Below are 22,668 nucleotides of genomic sequence, written 5' to 3'. Positions count from 1 at the left end.
CTTTATTTCAATTCCTGTGTCTTTTATTTCCGACTGGATCTTTTTTATGTTGTTGAGGTCCTCACTAAGTTCCTTGAGCAGCCTTACAGCCAGTGTTTTGAATCCTGCATCTGGTAGATTACTTATCACCATCTTGTTTAGATCTTTTTTTTTACTTTTGATCTGTTCTTTCATTTTGGCCATGTTTCTTTGTCGGCTCACTTTGGCAGCCTCCCTGTGTTTGTCTATATTAGGTAGAGCTGCTATGACTCCCTGTCTTGGTAGTGTGGCCTAATGTTGTAGGTGTCCTGTAGGACTGGCTGTGACCACTGACCACCAACCTCCATTGTCTGTGGAGGATCACTACGCAGGGGCAGGGTGACGGTGCTCCGATGTCGTCTATACTTGTCCACTCGATGCAGAGCTCTGGGGTTTCCTGAGTGGTGCAGGCCTCCACTTGTGTTTTGTCCAGGGCCACTGTGCATGAGCTATAAAGCAATCTGAGATGGCTGCTACTTATATTGGGCTTGGAGATTCCCAGGCAAAGCCAAGCTGTGAATCTAGGCTGGTTCCTGCTAGTGCCAGGTCTGGGACCACTTAGCAAGAGGTACAGGGGCTGAGGGCTTACTGAGGCCTGTCGTTGCTTATTTGATAGGGTTTAGGAAGTTGTGAAGCATGAGCCAAGACCATTCATATGGAAAAGTCATGGTTAATACCTTGGGTGGACCCTTAAGTTAGATGGGAGGGAGTCTCAGGGGATCTCCACCACAAGGCAAACAGTGTTAGCCAGCTTGATGGCGTCTCAGATATGACACCTGCCTGCCAACTCTGTGGCTCTATGCGGGGGGGGCTCAGAAAAGGGACAGTGGCCTCTGCCTGCTTTTCTGTCTGGAAGAAAGCTGTCCCCCAGCTTCTGCCTTGATACCAGACACTTCAGCTCCTCCCCATATGCTGCTGGTGCCTTTCAAGCTGCTACCCTGGTGCTGTAGCTCAGAGGGAATGAGTCTGAGTATATCCATGTGTGGGTTATTTAAGAGAAACTGCTTGGGAATCCAGAATTTTCTTCCACTGACTCAATCCCCACTGGTTTTTATGGCCAGAAATTTTGGGGGCTTATCTTCCTGGTAGTGGAACCCTGGGCTAGGTGGCCTGGTGTGGAGCTGGGACTCCGCTCCTGAGACATCCCTCCCAGATTTTTATCCACTAAATGTGGAGGTGGGACCAGCTCTTTCCACGTGCCCCTCCCCCCCGTTACCAGTCTGGATGGATGTGGTTTCTTTAATTCCATAGTTGTCAGACTTCCATGCAATTTTATTTCTGATGGTTGTGAGTGATGGTGGTTCTATAATTTAGCTGTAATTTTGATGTGGCTGTGCGAGGAGGCGAGCCGTGTTTACCTGTGCCGCCATCTTGACCAAAAGTCCACCTGTATTCTGCAGTATTTTTTCTGATATATCTCCTTGGACAAAGGAAACAAAAGAAAAAATAAACAAGAGTACAAAAAGTGTATTTTAAAACTATTCTTCAAAGCATAATGAAATGGAAGGTGGATGAGGGAAAGCAGTGGGGTACATGGGGCTACACATTAACATAAGGAGAAATGGAAGAGAAATAAAATTGATGTGATTCTTTTATAATACTAGAGCCCCTTGCTCAAATAGAGCAATCAATACTTTTTATATGCGTCCTGTAGAGAAACCATTGTGTCAGGCCCTAGAAGGAAACAAAGAAGAGTAAAGCATGGTCTCTTCCTTCGACAGTTTCAGACTGCAGTAAGTAGGGAAGATTAAACACATATACAACGGCTATAAAGGATGGCATACAGTGATGAGTATATTTTGAAGGAATGAGGAAAGGGTATGGGAGCGCAGAGGTAGGGGTGGCTCTTTGGTCAGGGCATGGAGTGTGGCTTCGGGCGACTGTGGTGGTTCACCTGTGTGCGGTGGCGAGTGGTGGGGTGGGGAGAGAGTGCTCATCTGGACACAGGAGCGAGCAACAATCCAAACGGAAAAGTGTGAGGGAGTCTTCAAAAAGTTTCTGTTTCCATTCAGCCAAAATAAAATGTTTTCATGTGGTAGGTAGGAAGAAGTCTGAAAAGAAAAGGAGACAGAATTTTGGAACATTTTGCATGTCAGGCTGACACTTGGGACATCAAGCTAGAATTTTGTATCCAATGAATTTATCCTTCAGAAGTGAATGAGAAATAAAGACTTTCTCTAACAAACACTGAAGGAATTTGACATCAGTGTACCTACCTGCCTTGCAAGAAATGTTAAAATCACATAGAGAAGTCAAATCACATAGGTCAGAAACTGAGATCAAACTAATTGATACAGTAAACCAGGAAATAGAAAAAGACGCTGTCCTCTCAGGAAATGTGTACTTAGGACAAGGCAGCACAAACTTCTGCCTTTCATACTTGCTTTGTCTTTATTTATTTTAATTCAGTAAAAACAAGCCCAACCTGCCTCTTTTTTCCCCCCAATGATTTAAGAATGTTATCAGTTAAGTGATAAAGGTTAGGAAAACTAGTTTACCTCCCCCAAATCATAAAAAACCTGTAGTAACAGGCAATCGTTTTTCATAAAAGTATTTATAAAATGTCTGATATTGTATAAGATTTTATACAAAGTCAATTATTTCTTTTAAAAATTATAAATGCACTTTGTCAGGTATTATGCTAGCTAATTTCACATGGATAGATTAGCTCATTTTGTTCTCATGTTAATTCTGTGGGATTTTTCTCACTGTTTCAGAGTTGGGAAAATTAATACGCAAATGGATATTTTTTCAAGGTCATAAAGAGTGAATGACAAAACTGAAATTTAAATCTACTTCTTCAGAGTCCAAACCCAGCATCATTTCATCTGCACCAGGTTTGGCACTTTTGACATGTTAGACTGGACGATTCTCTGTTGAGGGGTGTGTCCTATGCATTGCTGGATGTTTGAAAACATCTCTGGCCTCCACCCAGTGAGTGCTAGCAGCATCCCTACCTCCATTTGTACCACTGAAAAATGTCTCCAGATGTTGCAGATGTAGCACTGTTCGTCTGTACCAGCGATTTTCAACTGGTGTGCCCCAAGAATTTTTAAAACATGCAATCCCTAGCTAATTAGTCAGGGACACTGACCTCTTTTCCCTCACATTGTCAAGTAAAAAAATAACAACAGCCAACATAACAGCGGCCATTCAGTGTAAACGAATCAAAATTATACATTTTTGTCAAATCAGCAAAAAATATAAAATATTTCTTGGTGTGCCACAGAATTTTAGTAATAAGTTTATGTGTGCCATGAGACGAAACAGGTTGAAAATTGTTGGTCTGTACTATGGTCCCGTACCGCTATATTTTTTATCGAAACATACTCAATTTTTAAAAATAGTATATATGGACACATTCTTGATTGAGCAGTTACTGTAAATAAATGAAGCCAAAGCAGAAGGTCAGTACCTATTGAGGGATGGTGAGTAAGGTGATTGCGTACAAGGACTTAAGTAATAGCTGATCGTGGAGTCAAGAGTGGAAGCCAGGAAAGTAGCTTCAAAAGTTGGTGTAAATGGGCAAGTACTACTTGTAAGAATAAGCTGAATTCATGTGTGACATTACCATTGAGAGATTTTAACAAGCTGGTTGGCAGACAAGCTGAGGAGAACAGAAATAAATATCTGCAAGCAAAACATGAAAGGGGCTCATAAACCTGAAAATTCCAGGATATCTTAAGCTGAGGCAGTACAGAGAGCCAGGGACCGGGGAAGCAGTCAGGACCACAGACATGAGGGAACAGACAGAGTGCACTCGGGAAGGGAGAGGCGCCACATGCCACGTGTTGGTATGATGCCCACTGGCTGTTGCACTAGTGTGGGGAGCAGCACAGCAGAGGACGTGCGGTCTCATTTCACGTGGCTCGGAACTGGGATAATGTGAAAGTCCTAAGTAAGAATGTTTTTAAAGTCTTACTTTCTATACTAAAGTGGAAATTTTATATTTATTAAGAATTACCTGAGTTTAAAACTGGAAGGGTGAGTCCAAACGTACGATACTGCCCCGTGAACTTCACGACGGCCGGTAGTTGCCGTCCTCGGTCGGCATTTGCGAACCGCTCCGCTGCGGCTTTGGAAATTCCGAGAGCGGATTAATGGCTCTTCTGTTGTCGTTTTGTCATGATTCTTACTACAACTTAAAATATTTCCCTGTACAAATATCATCCAAGGGCCAGTAACTGGGATGCTGCTGTTGTGCTGAAAATGCACCTGAAATCAAGAACTTTGAAAAGAAGTTCAATATGAAATGACTCTGAACAGAAGCGGAACAGTGTGGCCCTGCTGTCAATTTCGGGAAGAGAACTCTGAGCGGAAAAAACCACACTAACACAAAAATGCGCTTCGGTGGCTGTAGATTTCTGTATGCTGGGAATATATGTCCTGTGCTTCACCTTATTCCTATAAGAAAATTTCTTTAGAATTACAATCATTTTGATTTAGTGAAATTCTTAAGGAACAAGTGTTTTCCATAAAATAAAATTGCCCTATGTAAATGAGTATTAATATGTTGGAATTGAGAAGTAAATCATAAGCTGAAACTGAAAAAACTACAAATTATTATACGTTCTTTTTTAAAAATTATGTTTATTGACTTTAGAAGGAGGAAGAAGGAAAGAGAGGGAGGTATGTGCTCTGACTGGAGATCGAACGCCCAGCCTTTGCGTGTACAGCACGGGGGGGCAAACACAAGGCCCGTGGGCCGCATCCGGCCCTCCACCTCGTTTCTACCCAGCAGCAGCACGGAGCTCTGGCTTCAGTGTTAAGTAGTTACATTTATGCAGTCCTGAAGTCACATTCGGCCCTTTGAAGGCAACCGCGAGGCTGATGTGGACCCCAGTGAAAATGAGTTTGACACCCTGAGATACAGGATGACGCTCGAGCCAACTGAGGCACACCGGCCAGAGCAAACTATTACAAGTTCTAAGAAAGAAAAGGTTAGGGTTAATGGGACATGGGACGGAGTCACAAAGAGGGAACATCCAAATTTAGATTGAAGAGTCACAGAAGGCTTGTCTGAGAAAGCAGCATTTGTGCTGAGACCTCGTTTGTCAGGCAGAGGGTGGAGAGGGTTCCAAACAAGTACCTCAAGCAGGAAAAAGCTCGATGCACTTGAGAAACTTAATGTCTGGCTAAAAGGTGAGGAGGGGCAGGTGACACAGGGCCTTACAGCCCGGGTTAAGCAGAGATGAGTGTCCAGCCCAAGGAGAAAGACGGCGGGTTCAGGTGCTGGCTCTGCTAAGTATGTGAGGTTAACTAAATTACTTGCCTCTCTACGTTTCAATTTCTGCATCAGTTAAAAAAATAGTAATATTGACAGGACTTCTCATAGGTTGTGAGGTTTAGTGAGTTAAAGTACGTAATTTGTTGTATGATTTTTAGAAATTTATTCTGAGTGCAATAACATGCTATTACAGGATTTTAGGTGGCACTACCTAATTTGTCTTTTAAAAGATTACTCCAGCTACTGCTTCTATTTGTGAAAGTCTTGATGGCAATTTAAAGATTTCCAAGGCAGCCCTGGCTGAGCCCAAGGCATCATCCCCTACACCAAAGTGTTGCAGATTCCATCCGAGGTCAGGGCACATGCCTGTGTTGTGAGTTCAATCCCCGGTCAGGTGCATACAGGAGGCAACTGATTAATGTTTCTCTCTCTCTCTCCCCCCCACCCCCATCCTCTCTCTCTAAAAATCAGTAAAAAATATTCTCAGGGGAGGATTCAAAAAAAAATTAGGATTTCCAAGGCATTTTGAATGATTAGCTTTTTGAGCATTAAAGTCACAGGTTCATGTGAGAGAAAAATCAAAATTAGGTACAAATTTACCCCAAAAATAAGATTAAATGGTAGAAGACTAGGACATGATGAACAATTAGGGAATCAAGTCAGGATACCATGATCTTAATGATGAGATTTTAAAAACTTAATTATTGATTCTTAATATTTCATTGGTTGCATATACTGAACAGTGTTTTAGAATTCTGCAAAGACAAATGCAGAATTCCCAAACTAAGCCCACTGAGCGTTTTCAGTGAGATCATATGAAAGTCCTAACTCAGAATTTTGAAGTCTTATTAAGAATATTAATAACATATTAAGAATATTTTAAAGTGAGATCATATGTGTAAGATTAAAATGTAAAGGAATGGGTAGGCTAACATTTTTTAAGGAGGACACAAAAAGCGCTGCCATTACAGAAACAATGATAAATTGGACTTCATTAAAATGAAGAACTTATTTTCATCGTAAGTCTTAAGAGAAGGAACCATCACTACACTCCTGTACAAGGGCTGAAGTTAGAAGGGCTGGTCGTCCCACTCTAAGGGAGCATGTGTGAGCAACTACAACTCCCCCAGGTTGCTGAGGGGAGTGTGAATCGGTACGACCACTTTGGGAAATTGCATGCAGCATCTGCTAAATCTAAATGTACATACATTCTGTGGATAAATTCTTTTCCAGAAATGAGTATTTAATATCAATTATATCTCAATAAAGCGGGGAAAAAAGATGAGTACTTAGGTCCATGAAAACATGTGCAAGAATATTAATAACAATAGTGAAATGGTGAAATAAGTTGTGGGATATTTATATGACAGAACACTTCACTGCAATAAAAAATAAGAAACTACATGCAACAAAAGGATGAATCTCATAAATCTTATGCTAAGAGGAAAGCCAGACAAAAAGTTCAGAAACAGGCAATACTGATCTTCGTAGAGGTTGGACTGGCGATTACACTGGGGGAGGGGAAGCCACTGGGAGGGAACACTGGGAGGCTTCTTGTGGGTCCATTCTGTGTTTTGTTCTTTACATTTTATCACGCTGAATACTTCAAATTTGTGCACTTTTTGTAATTTAAAATATAATTAACAATTAAAAGATGAGTAATAATGTTTTAAAGGTAAAAATCATAAACGGACTTGTCTTTTTAGAGGCTATTTGTTTTGTTTGTTTTTAGCTTCTTTCTTTCTTGGATCTCTTAGACAGAGAGAGTGGGCTGAAGGGAATCGGAGTTGGAGCAGGAAGGGTGCAGAGAGTGTGAAAGGACGTAGAATAGGAAACTGGACAGGAGACAGGTGTCTTCAGAACATGTGGTTTGATAGAAAGAAGTGGAAGGAAATGAAACAAGAGGTAAATGAGTGAAAACTATAGTTTTTACACTACAAATGTGGCACTGCACGCCATTTTTAACTTACATGTAGTAAACGGGCAATGTGGTTTGTAAACACTTGTCACAGTTTGTAGCTTGTCAGATATTTATTTAGGATATCTGACAATCGACCACAGTTAGTTCTTAAGTTTCTCTTCTTAAGAACTAATTTGAACCCTGAAATGTCTTGTGGAATGCTAGCTGCTGGGTCTGTTTCCAGTCCTTCTGACTTCTGTGTGGTGCCTTCTCCAAACGAGCACACTGCAGAGGCTCATAGGTTACTTAAACAAAGTGAAGACATTTATCACCACTTCAGTGTGAACAGTTTTAAGTAAAGCATCAAACTAGATATTCGGCCAGTGCTGAAGTCCCTGACTACCTCTTTGCAGCTTCAAGAATTATATTACTTTCCTTCACATCGTCAATCTGTATTATATAGTTAGGTTGTTTTACTTTGTCTCCCATTGACATTTCTTTTGTATGCATATACTGAAATGATTTTATTTAATAAAAAAGAACATCGCCTGTGCGGATTTTAAATTTCCCTTATTAAATATTTATATTTTCAAAATGTCTTTATTTAATTGTGTGAGGTGCTTGGTGCCATTTCAAAATAATCTCAGGTGGTAGGTGTAATGACATATCAAAGATTTGACCTTTAGCATTTTAGGATTCTATTTGTCTGCATTTTCCTTTGCATTCAGTCTTAATTTATATGCTATTTCTCTGTATAACTTAATGAATGGATGTATTTGGCATAAGATTCATTAACAAAAGAAAATATGCCTGAATACATATTATTTCTGTGCAGTCTGACTAGTGATTTTAACTTCATTTATATCTCAACTATGACAAGTAGCAAATGCTTTGTATTCAGCTGATTGGTACTTGTACAAACCTCATTCACGCTCACTAAGTGAATAGAGCCTGGATCGCCTAAATTGATGATGCCAATTCTCTTACCTCTCATTTCTTTGCAGTCAGCTTATTATATTTTTATTTACCTAGAGCTACTTTTTTCCCAGTATTCTGCTATTTCTTTTTTTAAGAAAATTGAATGTAATATTTACACTGATATGATTCAATTAACGTCCTACAGTATCTTTTCGTATGCCTTGGTAGCACAGATAATCATTTGTCTGGGTGGCTTTCAGCGTAGAAGCAGAGAAAAGGAATAATTACTATGTATAATGTGATATAAAAATTATTTCCATTTATTCATCTAAGTATGTCTTCATTGATTTTTTAGAAGTGTATATTTCTAACTGGAGATTTTTGTTAAACAGCTTATTGATCAGTCAGCCTGCGTATTTATGTTTAAATCATTTATTCTTGTGTTTTCTCAGTTTACACAAATCATTATCCCGAGAAGAAAACCTGAAGGATCAGTTTAACCATACCCTTAGTACCTATGAAGAAGCTTTGAGGACTAGAGAGAACATTGTTTCCCTCACTCAGCAGCAAAACGAGGAACTGGCAGCCCAACTGCAGCAGGCCCTGGCAGATCGAGCAAACATGGAATCAGAGCTCCGGCTCGCAGCGGAGGCCTCCCGGGCGGCCCATGACAGAGTGCAGAAGTGAGTGAAGTGATCTTGTGCTATTTCAAAAGTATGAAACCAAACAAAAACACTTTCTTTTAGCGACTGTAATATGTTATTTATTACTCCTGCTACCAATAGTTTAAGATAAAAATTCATTGAGCCAAATGGACTTATTTAGACTGCCTATCATTCATATTTGGGATCAAAAACCATTTAACTTTGGAATCACAGTTATTGTGCAAGGCAAACCATTTTTATTTGATATCGGATCTCCCTCAGTTCATGGAAGCCATACTATTAAAATCATTTCATAGGTAATAAAGTTATTAGCGAGGGGAAGAGGCAGTGAAGTTACCAACTTGACTCTTTAGCTTCACGATAATCCTGCTTGAATTCAGATCATCTGTGGTCTTGTAATCTGAGACCTCTAGGCACACAGAATGTGGCACAGTGTAATTGTCGTGTATTGTTCTGGAGTATTCAATACAGCTTTTCACAGTGCATGATTTTATTTGTTTATTTTCAATGATATTTGCAGTTTTATTAAAATTTAAATAAAGCTGCATAATAAGTCAGTCCTTATGATAGCCCCAAAATGTTAACAAATAATTTATCAGGCAAAGAAGTCACTTGTTAACCTGTGGGACTTGAACATTGTAGCAGAATTTTCTAAGGCAGCTTGTAATAGAACTTGTCATTCAAATGGAGCCCTTCTTAATGCATTGTTTATAGCATTACGTCATTCATATACCTAATCGCCTTCAGTTTCTAAGACACACATTTTTCCTAAACAATTTTTTTTAGTTTCACAGTATGAAGAAGTAGCACTGACTTCAAAGTTTCTTATTTCTTACCACTTTTTATTTGAAAATAAGTCATCTTAACCATTTCTCAACATCCCTGAAATTATATTTTGTGCAATAGCCCAAGGTCAGATAACTCTGTAATCTAGAGCATTTTAAGACAGATTAGGATTTATGCTTATTAATTTGTACTACCAGCGTGCCTTGAAACTTGTGATTTAGGGTGTTATATTTTTTGCAGATTTAAAGATTAGGTTTATATGCAATCGGAAACTGTATCAGTTATTCACAATGTACATTAATATTCTAAGAACACCAAGATATATAGGTAGGTCTTATTTTCTTATACAATATACATCAATAACTTTTCACAGAATCTGATATAGCTCCGTTTGCTTAAAGTCTGTAAATAATTACAAATTTCAAGGGTAATTATTTTTACATTTTATTTAATTCTTTTTATGTAATTTTTAAATTTCTATACATAGCTAAAATTGCCTACAAATGTTTCCCAGAGAGCAATTATATTTCTAAAAAAATATTTGGAAATGTTAGCATGTAAACCTTTTATTTTTAGATCTCATCAACTATCATCATTTTATAAAAAATAACTTTTGTACTCCAAGAAGTAGAAATAACATCATCTCAGATAATGCTTTAAATTGAATAAGTTTAACCTTTTGAAAAACACAGTATATTACCCTTATTCTGCTCATTTAACCACACAGATCAAAACTTTTTAATGGCATGGCATCAATTCAGGGACACAGTTTAAGTACAATTATGTCATTTACAAGAGTTAAATGTTAAATTTTAATTTAAGTGTTTAATCTTTTATTCCGATTTCTAGCAATAAACCTGGATGAAATATTTTCAGGCTTTCCTTTTCGCATTCAATCCACTGTATTTCATTTGTAATTACCCTCAATTGGGCAGTGTATCTTCATTGCAGTTCATGTGAACATCAGCCTATTTTATTGAATTTAAGAGGATAGCCTTCCAGGAAACCAATTTATATGACTTTGTTAGATGTTATTAGTATTCTCCAGCCAATCTTAAGTTTCTATTATTAGCAATTATTTTTCAGGCTCCTTTGTAAATATCCCAGTATTCCAGGTAATAATTACAATTTACACGTTAAAAGTCCACATTTCCCCTTCTCCCGTCACAGCCAAATTTCTTGAATAACTGATCTACATTCACTATCTTGAATTTTTGGGGTCCCGTTTACTCCTCTACTATTCAGTGCACTCTGGCTAGCCCCTGTACTGCAGTTGTTCCTAAGTGCACCAGTAGTTCCTAACCGTCAAATTTAATGGCCCATTTCTAATTATATTTTTAACATAAAATTAATATGTGATCACAGTAAAAAATAAGCGAAGGTGGTCATATTTCTTCAGCAGTATAACATAGTGGTCTAAAAGCTCATGCTCCAGATTCAGCATGCGTAGGTATGTGAATTTTGACATCTTGTTTCGAATCACTATTCTGATTTGGATAATAATATTCCTACCTCACAACGTTACATGAATTAGATGAGATAATACCTGTAGTGCTTTTAGAACCATGCTTGTGACCTAGTCCGTTCTCCTCCAGCTTCAGATGGCCTTTTCAGGGCAGAGCACGGTTCTGTGTGTGGGTCCGTCGGGGCGGAGCCTTTCTCCCTGTCCCCCCCAGGAGGAACTTGTTCATCCTGTGGGATTCAGTGCAGCTAGAGGACAGAGACAGGCGCTGCAGTCTGCCTCCTCTCTCCACACTCTCCTCACCGTTGGTGTGTCTTACCTGCTAGTGATCAGCTTTTAACTCTTGTTCTGACCTCCAGCTTCCATCAAGTTTAATTGCATTGAAAAGGCCTGAAGTCTTCAGTAACAGTGGAGAGGGACAATATACTATTTCTAATAATAGTAGAATTTTAAATTTCTGTTTTACTTTAGCCCTGGCCAGTGTAGCTCAGTTGGTCAGAGCATCGTCCCATACACCAGAAGGTTGCAGGTTCCATCCCTGGTTGGGGAGCCTATGAGGAGCAAGTGATCAATGTTTCTGTTACATTGATGTTTCGCTGTATCTCTCTCCCTTCCTCTCTCTCTAAAAGCAATGAAAAAAATGTCCTTGGGAGAGGATAAAATAAATTATATTCTATTTTATTTCAGAGTTAAAAATTTCTTAAATTTTTTTAGAAAAAAAAAAGTATTTCCATAGAAGTATTTCTGGAAAGGAAAGTTGCGCACAATTACCATCCTTAAGTCAACCAGTATTTATAGGCAGATAGTCAGTTACAGAGTGAAATATAATGAATGCCAGATCTTGTTATTCAACAAAAACTTATTGGCCCAGGTGTTACAAAGCCTGTAGTTACACCAGCAAAAATCCATCCCCTTGGGTTTTTCTCCTTCTGTACATCTCTTTAAAAATGCATATGCCTACTGAAGAGCACGTTGCGGTTTAGGTTTTAGATTGTTCTTTTGCTGACCGAGGATGCCCTCACTGTGGGAGAATTACGTCAAGGTAGATGAACTACAGAGCAGGTTAAGAACACAGGAACTTTGCAAGAAAAACTCTTGGTACTTCTTCTAAGGGCCATTCATGATCCTCATTTACTAAAGAGAGCCAATTCATTAATTGATGTTTTTATTATCACAGGAGATTTAAAACTCTATGGTCCTTTATACTGTCTTGATTTTCTATGTATCCTTCCATTTATAGATAGGTTTCTTATGACCTAGAACAAAAGTTTTCAAAAGGATTTTTAAAATATATATTACTACACTTAACATGCCTAAGTAACACGTAGTTACTTAAAATAAAAGTATTCACAGCCAGGCTTATAAGGTCAGAATATCTGTCAAAGTTCTGGGTTTTACAGTAAAATATCTTTTATCCCGTATCATCTTTACTATGGGCCGGATTTACACTGATACAATTCAAATTCCCTCATAAATTATAACTATACAACAAGTATATAAGACAAAAATATGTGGGAAAAAATTATAAACTTTTAAACAAATTTTCAAGAAAAAAATGCATTCATTCTTTAAATTTTCTTTCAATATTTTCCTTTAAAAATTAATTACTTCAAATTTGTATGTGTTCTGCTAATTTTTCATTGCTTAATTAAAATAAGATTAATGTAAAATATTTTATTTTTAAAATATGGGGCATACTGCATTTTTTAGTGTTATGACAGAAAAAAAAAGAAAAAAGAAGAACAACATGTAAAGCTGACAATATGTCTTTCCTTCCTTTGGCCAAATACTGATTTCTGTGGAGAAGTTGAAGTTACAAAGAAATTGTGAATGTTCAACCTGGTGTCCGTGCTGATGAGTAAGACCTTTCTGTGTCCTCTCCGAGGCAGTGGGGGAGTCACCATAGAGTCACACAAGGGTTCCTAACGTAGAGCAAACGTACTTTCCACAAACTCAGCTGCTTAGTCTGCAGGTTGAATTATAAAACAGAGTAGATGACTCTGGGAGCAGGGAGGGGGCACAGAGCATTTCCACAGTTTCTTGACTTAAAAAAGAAAAATAAACCCTGCTATTCTTTTTTTTAAGCCTATGATTTTCATCAAAAGACTTCACCAAACTTTTTAGTTTTGTTGCTGGTTTCAGAATCTGATTTTAACCACAATGAAAAATAAGTGTGCTAAAATATTCTTACATAGTTTAATATGAAAGCTATCAGTTAATTTTTTTTATAATAGCATTGCCTTTTCATTAAAATGACTCTTGCTTCTTGCCAGCTTTACCTGTAATATTTTTCCTATAAATTCTTGGTTGGACTGTAAGTTGCAAAGTAATATTAGACATGTCTGAACATTTTGGAAATATTTGTTGATTGAATCAAGAATAAGTTCATAAATTCTCAAATCAGCACAAGGTTTAAATCAATATTTACTATAATGTTGAAAGTTGACTTTGAGTTTTTAGTATTACTAATAAATGAGCCATTTCAAAAATCTTCTTAAATTGCTCTTCAAAAAAATTATTGTTTGCAATTTAAAAGCTCCGTATGTTTATAAAACATACTTAAGCAAATAGTAAGTCAAATAGTTCATTGATTTGTGATAACTTAGGTACAATGAACATCCCAGTCAGCTTTAGGAGACATTCTAAATCTAGATCTGATTAGACGTAGCTTTATTGTCATTTATATATGGAAGATAGGCTTAGGTGACTCCTAAGCAATCATTGTAAGATGTACATCTAACATGCTTAATTTTTATTCTTGAACAATGGTATCTTTTTAAGAATTTAATATTCTCGATTTGTAAATCATAATACATGTCTTTAAATACATATTTAACTTAGAAAATATGTCTTGTACTTCATCAAATAAGTACATATTTTATCAAAAATTTAACTATTACATATTTGTGTAGTGGATCACCTTTCTCATCCATTGAGTATAAAAATTGGGCCTATGTAGAGCTACTTTTATTATGTAGAGATACCTACCATGTTTCATGGATATGCAAGGACTGTCCAGAAAAAGTCCAGTCATTGTTAATATAACAAGGATGGTTTGCACAACATCAGTGTAATCTGGCAGCCAAGGACGGTGGACTGGAATGCGCATGTGTGAACAGTGACGACTTCACTGTACTAGTCAGTGGGGACGGTGATGTCGTTGAGTGAGCATGTGTACTGTGTGTCCTTCACATTCAAAGCGACCGAGCAAGTAGAGCAATGAATCTGCTTCAGATTGTGCATTAAGCTTGCACATTCCTCCACAGAAACTATTCGGGTGATTCAAAAGGCCACAGCTATGGGCAACTGGTGATTGACAGCTTTGTCACGACATGCACCTGTTCATGTATCACATCTTCTGCAGAGTTTTTTGGTAAAACATCAAATCACCCAGGCGACTCAACCTCTCTATAGCCCAGATCTGACACCCCATGACTTCTGTCTTTTCCCCAAACTAAAATCACCTTTGAAAGGGAACAGATTTCAGGCCGTAGATGAGATCCAGGGAAATACAAAGGGGCAGCTGATGGCAATTGGGAGAACTCTGTGAGGTCCCAGGAGCTTACTTTGAAGGGGACTGAGGCACCATTGACCTATGTGCAATGTTTCTTGTACATTGTGTCTTCTTCAATAAATGCCTCTACTTTTCCTAATACATGGCTGGATACTTTCTGGACAGACCTCATATAATTACATTCATTTCTTTATAAAAACTAAAGAATTTTGGCTTACACGTTGCTTCAGGAAATGTCTAACTTTGACATGAAAAAGAACGTAAGTTTTCATTGTCTAGCTCATTCTTTTTCACCAAGGAAGGATTAATGTAGGATTATTAAAACTGGAGCCTAAACCAGAATTTGAGAAATTCCACTGCAGTGGTAAGTGAAGGGTCCAGACTGAAGGAAAAAAGGGATTCTCTAAACCTAAGAATCAACACTTTCCCTGATAAGTTCCCCTTTGTAGGTAACTTCATGGAATGAGTCCCAAACAGCATAAAAGTAGGGACTAACATTTCAATTATCACACAGGGTCTCACACTTGACCTCCTCCGTCAGAAACTCTGAATGGACGGTCTAGAGGTGGGCTAGTATCCATGCCTGCCTTCGAGTGCAGATGAAGCATGTTCCAGATGAGCACAACGGAGAGAAGAGAGAAAGAGCGAAAGATTAAAATAGTAGAGAAATCATATTTTAGGTTTAAAACTAAATAAAATGCAGGAGTTTTTATTGTTTTTCATTCACCCCAGTGTTACAGCAATTAAAAGTCAGAAATGGAGTTCCGTTATTGTAGGGAAATTATAATGATCATACACATTTTTAACTACAACTTGACAGGCTAAAAAAATACAACAGGAGTTCTTATACCACGGAGATACGATTTTCACACATATATATGACAAAGTATCCTTTTCCTTGATTCTGTTCTTAGCTCCACTTAAAAGCCTTCTTACTGTTTAACCCTTGACAGGCTACATAACTCCTGGACACTTCTGCGAATACAAGAGAACTCACCCATCTTACTTGAGAATAGTTTTAAAATTGATAAAAATAAGATATAAATGATTTGATCTTGCTAGGACAGGTAACAATAGCATTAACCAGCAGTGTAGTGCAAGAATACTTTTATTGTAGTAAGAGGGGAAAAGGAAGCTATTGGAGAAACTTTAGAAGTTTTCATCATTTTTCTTGGACGTTTCTCAACCTCATTATATCTGAGAACTCAGAACTTCCTGCTTTGCTTTCTCTATTCTTAAACACAGAAGATTAGATATAATATACCTGTGTTCTAATGTAAAAAGTGTCTATATTTTCCTATAAGTCCTTGGTATACTTATCTGAAATCTGGTGGACACTTTCTGAGTAGTCATAGGGTTTTTTTTTTATTTTTTCAAAATGTAAGTGTGAAAAATGCTAAGTTGTACCACAGAGCGAATAGAAATACAAATTTCCCTTAGATTCTGAGATTCCACCTGTATTTCTCCCCACTTGGTCGGAGATTTGCCCGTGTGCACATTTGGCCCTTGAGAAATACAGAATGAAAGAATCTTTTCCTTATTTCAGCATAAGTTTTTCTGATAGTAAAACCATGAACACTGTCCATACATAAACTTTATTCTTCTTTATTCTTGATCATTTACATTAAGAGTGAAAAAAGCATTCTGTAACAATGTAGTGCATAGTAGCAGCTGAAATGCGTCTTCTTTCTTCCTTTATTACACACTGGGGTGGGGGAGCCGGTTTACAGTTGTGAGTGTGCAGGGCACAGAGTTTCCTGTGTTGTTGTCGTATTATTTATTTGTATTGCATTGTAACTATAAATCTACTTTTGCCTTCCCCTGTATTCTTGAACAACTCTAGAGAAAAAGTTTTTTCCTTTGGTTCTCAACCTAAGTGTAAATTTAAAAACAGCTATACTTCTGTAAATTATTCTTTAGGTGTTTCTGTAGAAAAGCCGACTAAAAGTGAAAAATAAGACTCCAAATATTATATAGTAAACAATGTTTTGAAACTTACTAATTTTAATTTTTTATTGCTTTAGCATCTATACCATTCAAACTGGTAGTTCTTGGAACATTATCATTATTTGACTTTTTCCTTTGCCACATTTAACAGTATCTCAAAGCATATGAAAGCATATGTTGTTTTTTTAATGTTACCATATGCCATTTGACAAGCTACATAATGGTAAAAATAACAAACATATTTAAATTTTTGAAACACCTTCCTTGAATTAAACTGGTATGCCTTCTGAGCAACGTGTATTTTGCATTAGTCTTCCAAGAAGTTCTCTACTACTGACTGGAGAGCCTAATCTTTCCCAGAATGATAGGGGTAGCACAGTTCAAGAACAAGAATGAATCTCTGTATAATCACACCACAATGTGAGGTGACCCTAAGACAGAGAATTGACCAGATACACATATGGGTTTTAGGAAGACTTTCTGATGCTCTTTTTTAACACAGCTGTGAGAAGAATGTGGCTAAGACCCAATAGTCATTCTTGAGTAGAGCTGGCAAAGGAAACCATGAGGAGAAGAGAATGTAACACATGGGTGTAAGAGAGTACAGCTTCATTGATGGGATCTGAGGGGAATGCCTAATGACTGGAAGAATCAAACTTGGCAATGAAAACACAAAGCTCTTTTCATCAATTCAAACACAGCCTCTAAAGCTGCAGATGGTCACCTCCAGCCTTGTCTATTCAGTGTGAGGTTTTATAAAATGGTACTTTGGTGAATACTAATAGATCAAAACAAAGATTTAATAACGTAAAGATGTGGTGTTCGCTTTCAAATGAGTATACAGGTCAGTGTCTCAGAAAAGATAAAAAAGAGTACTTTTTAACATGTGGGTCTAAAGCCTTTTTATTTTTCAACTTAAAAAGTAAACGACATTTATCTTCAAAAATAAATGACAAAGGTACAAATTGTGTTTCATGGAAAAACAGTTTACATTGTGAAAAAGAGACCAGAATTAGGGTTTAAAATTACTCTCAATTTATTTGTTGTTATCCTTTAATATTTTCTTGAAACTCGCTGGATAGGGTAACTAACTGTTTCCATTCTCAAGGATGAATCAATCTAATTAAAAATGTAGGCCAAAATAGTTTATACTTGGAATAGAACTTTTTCCTTACCTCTCCAGAGAATGCAAAGGAACACTACTTACTTCAAAGGAAGCCTTTGAACTTTAATGCAGTCTTGAAATTACATTTCTGTTACTTTACATTTGATTTGCAAAGATTTTAGAAGTTCATTATAATTGTTTATATATTAAAAGGTATTTCACTGTATTCAGCTTGTTAGTTTTGCTTACATAACTGAATCTTTAATTAAATATGATGTATTTTTCCAGAATAAATTTTATTATTAGACTTGGTTAGCACTTGGTTAGTTTGTAAAATTCCTTAGCTAAACCCCCCAAAATTAAGCTTAATTATACAAAATAAGCTTAATATATTAACTTAAATAACTTTTAATACTGTATTTCTATTATTCTTAAGCAAATATAATAAGTCTGTATTCCAAATGCTTTTTTCTAGTGACACTAATATATAATAAATTAAAAGGCTAGAACTGAAGGTTAAAAGAGAGGCAACTTAGTATCTAGTAGGAGTATCAGTGAACTGACAGGACCCTCAACTGTCCTAGACTGGGTATGTACAAGTCATTAAACTGTGTTTCTTCTCAGTTTCCTCATCTGGAAAGTAGAGCTGATATTCTTGCCCTACCTCCTGCAGAACTTGATTGTGAGCATCAAATAGAATGCATATGCATAAAAGTACTCCGCAAAGTGAAATGTGCTCTATAAATGCAAGCCATTGGCTGAAGAGTATTTTCCACTTACACATTTAAATAAGAAGTTATTATCACCTCACCAGAACCAGAAATAATAAATGAGAAAAATGATATTTTAGCCTCAGACATAATAGCAAACAGACACAACCCAAATAAACAGGAGAGTGGTCGAATAAACCGTGGCACCTTTACGTAGTGGAATACCAGGCAACCATTTAAAAAGGGACTAAAGAAGATCTCTACACACAGACAACAGTGTGGTAGTTACCAGAGGGAAGGGGGTCGGGAGGTAGTAAAGGGTAAATGTGGTCAAACGTTTGGTGACGGAAGATTTGTCTTTGGGTGCTGAGCACATGGTACAACATACAGATAATGTATCGTAGAATTGTGCTCTTGGAGCCTATATTATTTTATTAACTAATGTCACCCCAGTAAATTTAAATGAAAAGAAAAAAGATGTCTGCAAACTGATATTAAATGATCTTTAGGATATTATGCTAACTGGAAAATATCCAGTACTTATAATGTGCTGCTTTTTATGTGAGAAATCAAAATAAAAGGATCAAGAAGGATAAACCAGAAAGTAATAAGAAGTGGTTATCTTCGGAGGTAGATGAGAAGTGGATGCAGGTGTAGGTAGGAGTGCCACCTTTCTGCTTATGATGTTTTGTATAGTTTTGACTTTTGAACCATGTGCATGTTTTAAATATTCAGAAATTAAAGTTAAATAAAATATAAAAAACACACCCTGATAGTGAATACAAATAAAAGTAAATGTACTTAACTGTATATCACATGGATAAGATACTTATAAAGAGAAAATAATTAATTCAAGTATCTGTTGCTCACCAGACTTTGACTTATCTGCATGGCATATACTCTAAGGACAAAAAAAAATGCAAAGAAATCTTAAATTTTGGTGAGTTGTACTATTGGTTATTAAAATTTTGAAACTAGTTTATGTACATTGTTGGATTAAGCAATGTAGGAAAGAAATAATATTAGGAGCCAAGATTTGCACTGTAAAATAAGTGGCATTAGGAAAAAGAAATTGTAACATTAAATTTGCACTGAAATTATCCATATCAACTCATCATTTTAAAACTATATACTTTTTCTTAGCTCTATCCACTGAAAAGGCCTTAGAAGCAGTGGACCCAGGTAACACCCAGATTTTCATTTTTAAATACACTTCCCATTAAAGGGTACCAGAGCTCCCAGGTGTGTAGCAAAGAAAGTACAGAATCTAGAATATCTTTTTGTGCCAGAAAGCAAGAAAGTACTCAAAGAACTGATAGGGTTATGTCAAAAGGACTTGGGAATCAGCTTTAAAAGGTTCTGTTGCTCGTTAGTTTATTTTGTACATTAGACTAATGAGCAAAACAGAACCAGAGGCATAGAATGATGGAACAGACTGACAGCAGTAAGAGGGGAGGACAAAGTGGGGACTAACTGAAAGAAAGTGAAGGGATAGTCAGAGGACATATATGAAGGACCCATGGACATGGACAACAGTGTGGGGGTTGACTATGGAAGTGGTGGATGAGCCGAGCAGAGCAGGGCAAAGGGGGAAAAAATTGGGACAACTGTAACTGTATCAACAATAGTAATTTTTTAAAAAGGTTTCCATTGACCAAATTTGGGACAATTTATGCATAAAAAACTGTATTTGATTATGCAATATTTAATTGTTATATCTTAATAGTCTGTAAAATACTAAAAAGAGCCCTGGCTGGTGTAGCTCAGTGGATTGAGTGCTGACATGTGAACCAATGGGCCGCTGGTTTGATTCCCAGTCAGGGCACGTGCCTGGGTTGTGGGCCAGGTCCCCAGTAGGGGTGCACAAGAGGCAACCACACATTGATGTGTCTCTCCCTCTCTTCCACTCTCTCTAAAAGTAAATAAGTAAGACCTTTTAAAATAAATAGAAATGGAGAATGGAAAGGAAGAATCCCTTTTGTACAGAAAAATGACAGTTAATGCAGATAGATAGATAGAATAATAGAATTAGAAAATCACCTGGTAATCGTATAACTCATTCAAACAGTTATCCATCAGCCATATAATGAGTTAAAAAGAAGCTACTTTGGCACTAGAATCAGTCAGTCTAGTTTGGGAAAACTTACTTAGCATATACCAATAAATTTAAAGCTTAAAAATCAGTGAGGGCTTAGACATGGGGATTTAGGATGTCAAGTGCCTTTGAACAATATTTAGGGATTTATTATTAAATTTACTTTAGGAATTTTTCTTACTCAAATATATGCACTTATGTAAATGATAGCTGATAGACCTAAACCGTTCAGCCTTTTATCAAAATTCATCTTTTAAAGAAACTCACTACACTGTGGGGAGGAGGGTATAAGGGGACTAGTGGTAATAGAAAATGGTAATAGAAAAAAATACAATAAAGATTCAATAAAATTTAAAAATGCAAAAAAAAAAGGAAACTCACTACAATATAAAGACATTTTGCCTAAGACTTTATCAATATTAGACTAGGTACTGATCCTTTATTTAAATTTTAATACTTCGTTTATCATAGAGTTTTTGTGTTAATTTTGTCTTTTTAATATTATTTATCTTGGTTAATGAGGTTTTTTTAAAATACCCCCTTAAATGTTTCATCTAAATATAGTGCCTAATTCACCTCCCCCTAGTTCTAACCCTAAATGCTCTGTAAAAGATTAAAAAGATACTAATGGAGGGAAAAAGAAACCACTCCTAGTTTACTCTTATTCAAAAAGTAGTAACAATGAAAAGTAATCCTGTTTGTATGATTTCTAGTGATGGATGTTTCGTGTTCGGAAATGATAGTGATGTAATGGACTTGAACAAATGTGTTTCTTTCCACCCTATTGGGGCAGGGTTTTATTTACATACTGTCCAGAAAGCCTACCACTGTCTGAATTTCTGTTTCTTACGTCATGGTCATTACTTACACTTTTGTCAGCTGTTGCTTGTCTTTATTTCCATCATCTGCATAGATCGGTCCTTGTATCTATCAACAGTAGGGTTGTAATTGTATTCTAGACCCTAAATGTTGATTTCAATTTGAGAATACTTGGTTTTTATGAATCAGAGATAAATCAGATAGGGAACATTGCTGTGACAATGCTAGCTTAATAAGTTGAATATTACTTTTATTGTACTTTGTAGGCCCCTGGCTTAGTCTGAAGTTTGAAGGTGCATTGATATATTATCTCTACTAGTCTCCCAAAGGATGTTGCCTGTCTTTTGAATTAAGCTTGAATAAGGTTGATTTGTATTCCCTGTTAATCAAAATTTGAAATGTTGACATTAGAAAATTTCATTCAGTGCTAATTATATATAACTTTTATGAAAGTTAGGAAGGAAAGAATCCTACATTTTAAAGTTTAGTATCAGCCTAAAGCCCTGGGAAAACAACAGTGAGTAGCTTAGTAAGCCATCTTAATAAGATACCTTAATAAAACTAACCAGCTATTCCAGCTTGCTGCGTTTCACTTGGCAGCATGAAAATCAGTGACTCTCACTTTCTTTATCCTTAATTGAAATTTTTCTGGGTTTAAAATGATCAAGAACCTCAGCAGTGTTACAGCAACATTTCCCAACTTTTCTTTACTCTTGAATCTCTTTAGTTATAAGACACATCCTCTAGATAGAATTTTAAGCACTTTTTTTTGCATTGGTATAAGATAAAGTGGTTAATTTGCATCGATTGTTTTAAAAATTTTATTTAAATACAATCTTTAATATTTATAATATATAACATCACATGGTATTAGCCTTCAGTTGTAGTAAGAAAAAGCATAATTTTCCCTGGCTGGTGTGGCTCAGTGGATTATGTGCCAGCCTTTGAGCTGAAAGGTCCCTGGTTCAATTCCTGGTCAGAGCACATGCCTGGGTTGTGGGCCAGGTCCCCAGTTGGGGGCGTGCAAGAGGCAACTGATCAATGCTTCTCTTGCACATACATTTTTCTTTCCCTCTCTCCCTCCTTCTCTCTCCCTATAAAAATAATAAAATATTTTTTAAAAAGAAAAAGCATAATTTATTAAATTTTACAATGTATTAAGTGTGGTTTAGGGACTAAATACATGATTAAAGTTAGTAACATGTTATGATATTAAATAACTTCTTGTGAAATGATATTTGGAATTCTTAACATCTTTTAAAATGAAAGATTAGCGCTTTTTCAGCCTCCATTTAGGAGACTATTTCCACAAACAGCATATTATGGGTGTTTTGATTTTTACTTCAATATATATAAAACTAAATTTAACACATACTATTACTATTTCAGTGTTTTCCCTATTTAACTTTGTTTATTTTTTTATCTTCACCCGAGGACATTTTTTCTCATTGCTTTTAGAGAAAAAGGTGAGAGGGTTTAGAGAGAGGAAGAGGAAAGGAGAA

The 22,668-nt window shown here is 36.6% G+C and overlaps 1 protein-coding gene across 3 annotated transcripts in view; it reads left to right on the top strand.

Moving 5' to 3' along the window:
• MIPOL1 (mirror-image polydactyly 1) overlaps positions 1-22,668 on the top strand; it is a 288,774-nt gene that overhangs the window by 232,250 nt on the left and 33,856 nt on the right. For all 3 annotated transcript variants that reach the window (XM_024551295.4, XM_024551296.4, XM_053927699.2), the window contains one exon: positions 8,516-8,746. In XM_024551295.4, the coding sequence (XP_024407063.2) occupies positions 8,516-8,746 (231 nt within the window). The remainder of the gene's footprint in view (positions 1-8,515; positions 8,747-22,668) is intronic.

The sequence above is a fragment of the Desmodus rotundus genome, chromosome 7, assembly GCF_022682495.2.
Source record: "Desmodus rotundus isolate HL8 chromosome 7, HLdesRot8A.1, whole genome shotgun sequence".
In the NCBI taxonomy this organism is placed as follows: Eukaryota; Metazoa; Chordata; class Mammalia; order Chiroptera; family Phyllostomidae; genus Desmodus; species Desmodus rotundus.
The sequence above is the reverse complement of the archived record's forward strand: the minus strand, read 5'-3'. Positions and strand labels throughout refer to the sequence as shown.